This window comes from Sinohyriopsis cumingii, chromosome 8 (assembly GCF_028554795.1).
Source record: "Sinohyriopsis cumingii isolate HCF-2022 chromosome 8, ASM2855479v2, whole genome shotgun sequence".
Classification (NCBI taxonomy): domain Eukaryota; kingdom Metazoa; phylum Mollusca; class Bivalvia; order Unionida; family Unionidae; genus Sinohyriopsis; species Sinohyriopsis cumingii.
The window spans coordinates 97,692,681-97,704,439 of NC_142968.1; the positions used below are offsets into that span (position 1 = coordinate 97,692,681).

At 33.8% G+C, this 11,759-nt stretch overlaps 1 protein-coding gene across 1 annotated transcript in view; it reads right to left on the reverse strand.

Moving 5' to 3' along the window:
* Positions 1-10,700, reverse strand: part of LOC149794205 (dipeptidyl peptidase 9-like) — a 78,213-nt gene extending 67,513 nt beyond the window's left edge. Inside the window, exons 1-4 of the mRNA XM_089968312.1 lie at positions 10,577-10,700; positions 5,841-6,416; positions 3,193-3,364; positions 108-374 (exon numbers count right to left, since the gene is read on the reverse strand). Of these exons, the coding sequence (XP_089824438.1) occupies positions 108-374; positions 3,193-3,364; positions 5,841-6,356 (955 nt within the window). The 5' untranslated portion in view covers positions 6,357-6,416; positions 10,577-10,700. The remainder of the gene's footprint in view (positions 1-107; positions 375-3,192; positions 3,365-5,840; positions 6,417-10,576) is intronic.
* Positions 10,701-11,759: the final 1,059 nt, after the last annotated feature.

An 11,759-nucleotide genomic window follows, 5' to 3' on the forward strand; every position in this document is an offset into this window, starting at 1 on the left:
AAAAGTCATGCATTTCAATAAAATATAACATCAAAGTTATTCCAAAAATGTTGTAGCTTTTGCCTCTACTGTAATGGCTTTGATACATTTCAGACCATTCAACTCACCAGCCCTTGGGTATCTATACTCATCAATTCCAACATTGTCACTGCTGGGGGAGTATATATGAAGTATTTCCACTTCAGATTCATCCACTTCCTCCACAAGCAGTCTGTATTTACGAGGCCAGCTACCTGTGACTACACAGTACTGAGGATCTGTTCGAGGCATGTCAGCAGGCTGCCACCAGAAACCAGTGTAACGATCAAACTCCTCCTGTATCACAAAGGATGGCACCCCGGATGAAAGAGGATCAGTCACCAGCTGACCGGTACCTAAAAAAGGGAACAACTAAAATGTAGGTAATATTTCATTCAATTGCTGTGATTTTACTGGTTATAAAATGTGAGGATATAGTTCTCATTTGCAATAAAATCACAGAAGGATACTCAAAAATCAGTCAGAAAAGGCATCACTATTTATCAATGATGGAAAAAAACTCAACTTTAACAACAAGAACCAAAATTATGATTTCTAACTTAACAGGGGAGGGTTAACTTCTGAGATCAGTAACATAACAGACTTGACTTTAAAGATGAAACTGTGTTTTTCATTGCTATATGAGACATAAATATAAATCCTTTCACTACCGACACAGAAAGACATGTTTATCTCTCTTTCAATTTTGTAACTTTTATAACTTTTTGGGACTCCTTGGATATTTTCTCTTTTATATATATACCATAAAGAGTATTTACACTATGGGCTTATTATAACCAACCCAATTTACCATACAATAAATATACAATACTGTATTTATAGCAACAGTTTATTACAAATGACCCAATTTACCATACCATAAATATATCTTATAGGTCCACATATATTATACAAACCTTATATATATATATATATATATATATATACATTCAGATATATAGTGTGACCCCGCTATAGCGCGCTCCATTATAACGTGAATTCGGATATAACGCGGTCGTGATGTGGCTCCCGAAATTTCATATACATGTATTTTACTTGTGCACAAACAAAAATCTCAAAAAGTATGAAAAAAATGTAAAACGTTGCTTATCATTTGGGGAAGAGATTGCGTATGAATAATACAAGATGATTGTGGCCTGGCTCCTGAAATTTTATACGTATTTTTATCGTACATGAAAAAGTATTTTCTTTCTTCTTCTTAAAAGTAAGAAGAAGAAAAAACACATAAAAAATTTATTCTGGGGCTGCGTCGGTCTTCGCCAATGTCGCAAACTTGGATTGTTTTTCCTTACTGGCTGAAAAACATACCATATGGCTTTTTTATTTGTTGGCAACATTGTTGGCTGTTTAAACATTTATATACAACCATTGGTTTGGAGTGCAGAAATTCAGAGGCCCGATGAAAGAAAGCTGCAAACTGGATATAAAATGCACTGAAATTTATATATTGTTACATAAACAAATTCTTTGTCCATACTGACAACCATCTAAACAGTGCATTGTTATAACATAATCCGCTTATCCTGACATCTAGCATCAGTTCTGTATGTTGTGAAATATCCGCTTTTTTGTTGTTGACATTTCTGGTAATGGAGCTCAACCGGACGAGGCATCGTCTCGTAATCTATCTTTCATCGGATTTTCGGCCAATCGCTAGTAATTAATATGTTTACAAAGACTGACATTTGTATGTGGATGGTAAGTAAAATTCCTCTTCGTTTCACTCAGAATTAAATCCTTCAGAACGCTCACGTTTTCTGTAATAATCCCTGTCATCAGAACGCCTGCGTCTCTATCATCCGTTGACCCTTTGTTAATTTTCAGATGCATGCATGGAAGGCAGCATCACGCTACTACCACAAATGTGAAAAAATTATTTTAAAAATTACATCTTACTTATTCGTTTATTCAGTAGGCATGGAGGGGCAGTAACTAGAATAGTCTAAACGACGGCCAATTCCTTTTTAAAAATGTACCCAGATAATATAGTTTGCTGAAATTTCAAAGGAAACAGATTACCTTTGAAGCACCGACTGTTATGAAAACGTACTCAGCAAATGGAAAAAATACCAGTCTCAATCATGTAATACAGTTATTTGATGTTACCACCACAATAAGAAATTGGCATTTATTTGGTTCTCCAAAGCTGTCCTTTAGCGGTGACATCGATAGTGCATGCACCCTTCATCAAAGAATGCCGACTACAATCTTTCAATAACAGCAAAGATCTTTTCTTCAAAGGAAGTCAGTACCAAACTTAATAAAAGTGATGGAATCTGATGGATTTTTGCATTTTCCAACATGACGGGAAAAAGTTTATGCCAATGGCAGCTTAAAACACAAACTTACTTTTACCGACTTGGAATGTACTTTAAAAGTAAATGTGTTTCATCATTGTGCTGTTTTTCCACTGAATTCAGACCAATATGACCTGTTACAAAATTAATGAATATTTTAAAGCTGTGTGTGCATATTTTCAATGGAATCACTTGTGTTGTGGATTCAGTGCATATGATGAGGTTCGCAGGTGAGTACATGGTGTTGATACTCTATTCATGCTATACATTAGACATTTATATATAAACAGGATTCACGTATATGTACCAATTCATGGTTCTCTAAATAACTATTTTATTATGTCTTCTCTGTTTTCACTACAGGTGTATTTCTCATTTAATATGCATCAATTCAAGATGGTAACTGCTGACGAAGCACGTATTTTACCACCCGCATTTATTACTCCCACCCCCAATTGTTTTGTTTTTTTTGGGGGGGGGGGGTATATTTTCTTCAGTTAACTGACTTGGTTGCATATAACATGGTTCGGTATATAACGCGGTCGGGTTTTATGACTCTCAACCACCGTGTTATAGCAGGGTCACACCGTATATATATATATATATATTTTGAAAGGATTTATATTAAGGGTTTATTATAAATGACCCCCATTTACAATGACATAAATAAACAATAGATATATCCACATATACAATACAGGTCCACATTATTATAGATACCCTCCAGAGTATTTATACTAAGGGTTTATTACAAACAAACCCATAAAATGTCTGGTGAAAGTATTTCTTATTTTAAAAGTAAAATCTCTTAGAATTTACCATTTTCCAGCTTTATGAGTAATGTTAAAAATCTTACCTTTATGTGAGAATGTCAGACGCCTTTCCTGCCCACTGGAGAGACAGGTTACCCAAACATCATTACTATGTACAAATGCCACGAGGTCGATATTATTTGGACAAATCTGTGGATCCATCCGAGCACCCAGACAACCAGTATTTACAAGTTGTGGAATACAGGGTTCTTCTGACTGCAAATCAGCACAAAATATCAATTTGAATTGATTATTATAATATTATAACTGAAGGTTCTAGAACTACAACTTGGCAACTATAAAACACAGAACCCATCAAACAATGTTCTAATAATTTTATAACACTGAATAAACCATGACAAAAGAGTTTATAGTTAAAATATCTCTGAGTAACACTTAACTATGATGCAGCTGGCATCATGATGTCTGTGACGGCATAATAGTAAACATGTCAGATTATGTCATAGTGAACAAAACTCACTAATATTTATCATGTAACTGAATTTACAAAATGGTACTATTCTTAATTGTTTCTCAATGTATGACTATATATTCATGAATTCATCATCATTCAAGAAAGGTTGTTTGAAGTCAGCAGAATAGTGTGCAATTTGTTCAAATATACTACTTCTGCAATGAAGGAAAAGTGCTTATTAAGATGCCTCTGCTCATAATGTTTCATGTATGTACAGCATGCAAAAAACATATGGGGTCATTAGCTAATTGTAAATGTTTAATCCAGGGGTCTCAACAGAATTTTAGGATGAGGAGCCTGGACTCTTCACTCATGAAATTCACACATTCCCAGTCTATATCTGAGAGTCCCTGGCATAAACTTGGGAGTCCCTGACTTTGAAATAGATGGAAAGAAAAATGAAATGCATGCGCTCATTTCTGTAATAATATAAGGATTGAATTCTTACCCATTTATAATATCACACAACAAAAATAACAATATTTGTTTTTAGTAAATTTAATGTTTAGTATACACATACATTACTTTACCCATACAACAATATTAAAAATTTAAAAAAATAAAAACAAGTTAAAAACTAAAAAATTAGTTTCAATCCCAAGACTGATAACTGGAAATGCATTGTGGTTTTCTGTACAATCATATATCATCTCCATTTCCATGAAAGAAACAGGAGTAAACACCAGGCAATACATTGTACCAGATATACAAACTAGAATTAACATCATTAAATTAAACAAAGATTTGAAGAAATATACCAAGCAACATACATGCAAAAAAAACCTAATTCTGAATATATATGTTAATTAGCAAACAGTGTTAGGTGCCTTACAAGTTGACCATATGGAATAAAAGTGGGATATAATATGGGCTATGTAGAAAGAAAGATCTTGGTACATGTATGATTTCTAAATATATGTAGCTTGATACTTCAGATTTGAATTCACACCCATTTATTTTTTTCTTCTTCTTTGTGTTGGTTCATTTGCAGCACAAGTCTATTTCCCAAAATTAAAACATATTTTGCTGATCAAATAGGGAGTATGTACTTTTTTGCATAAAAAGTTTTTACTGAAACTGATTTGCCCTTTAGAAGTCACACATAATGAAATAGCATATATTATTATGTCAAATTGACTATCTTATTTATAAAAAGCCACATTTGTCTGTGTATAACGCTCACCAAACAAGATATCACTCGTTCACAACTCATGGCAGCATCCCAAATTTTTTCCCCCTTACTTTTTTATATTTTTATGTTCAAACTTTCTTTTAAATTCACTCAATCCAATTTTTTAAAAACTTTATTTTCTTATTCAAACTTTTTTATATTATCTATTTCATACCTCACCATTAAAAAACTAAGGCATTACATTCTGACAGCTGAAAACTTTGTATAAAGTGTAATAGAAATTCGAATTCATAATCAAGGTATAGCATTTGTTTAGATGCATTTCCACACTAAGTTTTGATTTCATGTATAAAAATATATACACACAGGCTGCAAAATGTGAAATTTAGCTCACAGTGACCTTTTCTTGTTGTAAGGATCAGGTAGAAATGCATACAATGATGAAATTTGATAATATTTAGCATTAACAGAGCTTTAGAAATAAATGAAAAATCATAAAACATAACTAAAATCAATTAAGTATGAAATATCAGTCACAGTGTCATTGTAGTGCTTGTCAACATAAATCTTTTCACAATTCCTGACATAACAGTATATGTACAGGGTGCAAAAACAACCTGAGCTGTGTGCAAAACTTAATCAAGAATTATCTCAGATGAACATATATAAATTTGGCCCCATTAGCCTCATACCCTAAGTTAGGTGCTGCAAAACTCACTCCATTCTGCTGCCTATGACCTAGCAAGAAAAATGTATGAGATGCAATGTGTCTGTACTTAAGCATATGCTTTCATACATGCAGACATTGATGCTGATACTAATGTTGGGTCATAGTGCAACAGCTCTCTTCTATTCCACTGAGGCGAGCTAACAAAAATCAAATGTTTCCATCATATTTCATACAGCATTCTGGGAAAGGGGGAACAAAACTGCTTGCCCAGCATATTTTTTGGCACTATCCCTTGCTGCCTGAGAAAGGATTTTTCATGTCCTGTAAATGTGGACAGAAATGACCAGTTTTATAGATTGTTTTAATCCCAAAACAACACACCAAGAAATAAATTGTTCAGTGAACAAATACTTACACTAAAATTTTGATCATCACATACATATAAATTATTACACGCTGGGAAGATAAATCTCCCTGCTGATTCTGCAAAGTCATAGGATGTAATTCCAAAGATTCCGACACGTTTTCTCTCCCTTTGCAGCTGTTCCTCACGTGACATTTGTCCTGCAGGTGCCCCTGCTGGGAATGCATCAAGGAGATTACACCAAGGCAGTGTTCCCACCTCATCCTGTTGTTGTGTGGGAACATCAACATATATCAGAGTGTTTTCTCTATTCTTTGGTGGAATCCCCAAGAAGTAAATTCTCGTCACTGGTCCATGATTTGTCTGGATGGTTCTAAATTTAAAATTGGATGGTATCCTGCTAGCAAAAGCTGGGAGCAACTTTCTTGTTTCCCTAACAGCTTGACGCAAATCATCCCATGATCTCCTTCCATGCGGATTTGAATACTGTATAGAGCTCATTGCTGACTCATAAAGATCCAAAGTTGCTTCTGATGCCATCCTGGCTCCCTTTGCCCTTTTGAACATGTAGTTTTAAACTTGTGGGTTTCAACAATGGTTTGGCAGTGACATAATTTCTACACTATCCTGCAAAGAGAGAGAGAAATACTGAAAGCTGAATGCAGGCTTCTATCTAATTTCCATCTTTTCTATTGTCTTTCTAAAAGCTTGCACCTTAAGATGTCTCTTTCAAACATCAACTGCTCTTATGTACATGCTGAACATCGCTCAAGGAAAAGAAACTAGGTTTTACTGCATTGCATACTAAATAATATTTGTAACTTATCTACAAGTGGTTTCTTTTTCTTGGATGACACCAACTCAGCCAGTTTATACAAATGAAGGACAAGTTGCATCATATCATAAATCAGTCGTAGCAAGAAGCAGAAAAGATTAAGAGGGACTGTGCCCCATTGAACCAGATATTATATAAGCTTATTTCTATTTTACCAAATGCAGATATTGTTCAGAACAAGAAACACGCAGCATCCTGAGTTCTGATATCAATAAAATGCATCTCTGGGTGTTGACTTCAGTTCCTATTTGTTCCCAAAACCATGGCTTACTCAAACTTGTGTTAATTAGCTATGGCAGGTTAAGAATGTCTGCTTTAATAATCTTTAAAAATCAACGAAAAATATGAGGCAGTCATGTAGCGTTTTATGTTATTCTACAGTAGAGTTTGTGCTTGTCACAATACTTATTATATTTTTGTCTGTCAGGAAATAATTTTGTTATACAGTAAATACAGTATACCCCTCTATAATGGGAGGTACAATTCTTTTTTAATATAATCTTGGATGACTCCTGTACCTTGGATACAATCCTGATTTAAGAATAATGAAAAATATTAATACTTTGGCATACAGATTTGTCTGCATCTGACCCTACAAACTGATTAATTTCTTTTTTCTGGTGAATGATAATGTCTAATGCATTACTACCAGTTCTTGTCAGCAACCAATTTTAATCATGATTCTCACTCAAAAGCATACATTTTAGAATTTAAATTATATTTTTTACTTGAACCTGTAATGGCTTTAAAATAAAATTTGAAGAGCAATAATCAATCGCACTTTCAGAGGCAGACCTGAATCATAATGGATACATTTTGTTTACATTGCTTCGTTGAAAGAGCAGACCTGAATAGGGAGAAGACAAGGACTATTATTATGTTCACACTATGGACAACTATGAAGATGTATAGCATTTATTACTAAATTTGCAATCATTTATGTTTAGCAAATGCATTTTGTCCACAAATAAAATCAACTTTAAGCAATTCTGTTCAGATCACCAATTTGCATGAATTTGGATAGCCATTGATTGCAGTTCGGTCGACATTTCTATAAGCATCTTCTTGAAATGATCATCACTAAGATATTAGGTATGTAATGCCAATTTTTTAAATAAAAATGTGCATGTTTCTGGTCAACTAACCTTCCGTTTCTCAATTCCAACATTAGCACTTTTCCCCTGCATGATTAAATAAAAATGACCTACCTACCCTAAATTTAAAACCAGTTCGATAGGAACATTTTTTCTTGGCCTAAAAGTTATAAAAATGGTTATACACATACCAGATTAATGAAATAAAATGTATCCACTAAAGGAATGTACCAAAGTGTGTTAAATGCAGATGACAACTGTTTAGAAAATGAAGACTGCTGTACAGTTCCAATTTAAACTTTCAGAAATGACCTAAATATCATTAGTAGTAACAGGATTTTGGGGGTAAAATTAACAATATATAACATTTCTGAACATACAGTAATTTACAGAAACAAAAAGTACAAGCTGCAGGGATACCATTGAAGATAATGTGCTAAAATAAAACAAATACTAACACATTACATATGTAATGGTGCAAACGTTTTGTAGATGTTTTGTTGCAGCCCATTTTGTCAAGGTCAGTGTGAAAAGTAGCCATTAAGATTGCCATATGGGCTAGGCTTACAATAACTTGCTGTCTGCAAAAGATGGGATTTGCTCTGTTTAGGGGCATGACTGATTTCTCAAGGAAGATTACTTGAAACCTTTAATTTCATCTGGGAAAACAAACACCTCATTTTGCTTTGCCAATTAGGATAAACTTTCTCTAACCACCAAAAACTGAACACACCCATCAAAGCTAGAATAATTCTCTCTATTCCAGCTATATTAATAATGTCTGGAAATTTTCATTTTATGACATTTATTTCAAATGGCCCAAAAATGTCTTGGATTGTCTCTACTTTGATGTTTCATCTACTTAACCCTACATCAACATATCTGTCAGTCAATTATCCTAGTGGTCCTAATTAAAATCCAATCATGATAAAGTTTGTAACTATTTGCTGAATTTATTCATTTTAAATTCATACTTCAATTTTCCTCGTGTTCAGGATGTTAATCGTCAATTCATTATCCTGAATGTTATACGATTCATACATTGTAAGAATCATAAAATATTTCACTGAGATGAATGTGTTCAAATTTCGTGGTTTGTATGTAAAAGAAATCATGTATTGTAGGAATTCCATGCATGAAACAAATTGTGAGAATTTATCTATCCTAAATGATATGCAGCATGACTGCAAAGAATTGATTTTACTATCTCTATCTCAATGAATCACTAGTTAGCAAGCAATGTAATTAAGACATGAAGTCCACTAATTAATTTGTGTATTTATGTTGTGCATTCTATTAACTTAAGAAAATCAGTGTGTGTTGATCGACATCATTAAACTAGTAACTTGTTGCTGTTGTTGTGGAGTTTAACACCATTTTTCAGCACACGATAGGCTATGCATGGCAGCCAGTATTAATGGTGGAGGAAGAACCCAGGAAAACCCCGGGATGAACCACCGACCCATGAGAAGCTACTGGCAAGCTTTCTCACATACCCACATGGCCGAATCCTAGACTCGAACCCACGCAGACAGAGGTGAGATGGCAGTGATCCGTAACGAATATTTATGTTGCATATTATATTTATATGAAGGGGACAAAAACAGCACGGTACCTGTGCTGCAGAGTGGGAAGGAGTGCAGACCCAAACCAAGCTACGGTTGATGACCCAAAGAGGCTGCAGAGAGAGTAAGAATGAAAAGAAATATGGCAATGCTGACCTTATGCCAACAGTGATTTGGAGAGGGCCAGAAGCTATCAGGTTATGCTGACATGCCGGTAATTTGGATTCTACCAGTTACTCATCCTTCAATGAAATTTCCTTTGTTTGGTATTACAGACTGTCTAATTGTGTTTTTGCACAAATTTGGTCATTCTATTTCTCAGAGAAAGGGAATCATTTAAATATCATGTTCAATTGTATTGTTTATGTAACTGATTAAATTGTTATTTTTTTTACATATGGAGGCTTGTGTTCTTCTATTCCATATCTCCTCTGTTACTCCATCCATTTATTTCAGTTGATTTTATTATTTTGCTCGATCAGGGCAATAACATCGTCATCAATCATCTCCTTGATAAAGCACCATAACAGATGGGTGAATCATATAACACCTCCCTCACAATGTAAGAGAGGTACACATTACACAAGAAAAACAAGTTGACTATAGTTAAGATGGCCCAAAAATCTCTTACTGGGCTCTTTCCTATTTAGGTCATAGCTGCAACTCAAGATTTTGAGGGTAAAAACTTAATAAGATCCACACTTAAGAAAACAATCTGACTAAAAAAACAGATTTACAATAATGCTAATAATAAGTTACCAAACATTATTACAGGATTTCTAAAACATCGTGCTGAAAAAATCAAACTAATGAAAGAAAATCATACAAAATCCCTGCTATATTCAGAAATGTACCCATTTTATGAAATGGAGGGGGATTTCCCATTTCAATTTTAAACTCTAGAATAAACCCTAATTATAAGAGTAAATATTATATCATGTGTGATTTACACAATATAATGTACTTTCATGACAATGCAATACATGACTGCAATATACTCGCGATTGAACAATTCAGTTTTCACTTAGTTCTAATAAACTAGTTTTAATCTTCAAATAATCAAAATATTCTAAAAATGCATTCAGAGAAGAGAAATATTTAAAATTACTGACATGAACTGGGAGGACGCCAGTAATGTGAAAATTTCACCGAGTCTCCGAGAGAAAGCCCAATTTACGTTTCACTCGGTTAAGCAAAACACTAAAATACTTAAAACCATTCAGCTGAAAACTGTATAGATAATTCGCACAGAAGTTTCACAAGGGAAATAAAACTATAAACAAATTTAAATACCTTTTCAGCAAACGATAAGATTTTGGAGTTTTTACAACCCGAGTTAAAAATTCATTGCTTCATAATTTGCATTCGGCAACCCCAAGCTCTTTTCCTACATATCTTGTAGCTAATTTTTGTTACGGCTACGCAACCGTAGAAATATCCGGCGACAAAGAGAAAAAGGTTTCAAATCGCGCGTTGAACGCGCGTGATAGGATATATATATATATATATATATATATATATATATATATATATATATATATATATATATATATATATATATATATATATATATATATATTATTTGTGTACATTCAAAGTTAAGAAAAACAAGATCGAAACACTACACACAGACTTTGAGGCTGCACTATAAGATTCATTTATTTGAGAAACATTGTTTGTTTCGACGATAGTAGACCAGCAAGTAGATTTTTTTCTGATATTACTAGAAGCTCCCAATAATGTCAGAAGAAAAAAAAAAGAAGACAAAAAGCGGAGACATACTTGTTGGTCTACGACGAGATGTGTTTGAAAAGAAAAACATACAACTTCACTGCATTCCGGTTAAATGGAGATTCTGTCTTCTTTATTTTGTTTTATGTTTATGCACTAGACTGTGTATCATTTTGTTGATATGATTACTGCGCATGAAACCGAATCAAAGTGTCGCTCTTTTCTTGACATTTGCCCGTTATATCTTTTATTGTATTTATTCCCGCAGTTTAATACTTTTAATTATTTCCAAATATCCCGATTTGGTTTTCTTTGTTGACATTTTAAATGTCAGGACTTTGCAGATTCCATTTAATATTACCTGACAGAGTATTGCGGGTGTTGTACATAATTTTTAAAAAGTTCTGAATCCTTGATTACGAGGTCTTTATTAAAATATAAGATCACACACACACACACACACACACACACACACACACACACACTACAAACTCTGTCTCTCACACACACGAGCACACAATGCGCACTCTCAAACACAAAGAAAAATATAGGTGTGTGCTAACACCCATCAACACAAACAAGGTGTTACTCAGATTGGAAGATATTACGTAAATGTCCATAACTCACTAGTAGATACAACGCTTCGCTGAAGAATTCTACAAGCTGTCGAAGTTTAAAAAAGAGCTCCACTCTTTATCAAACGTGTTCGTTTTGTTACACAGATTTGCTAAATATTTGTTTATTT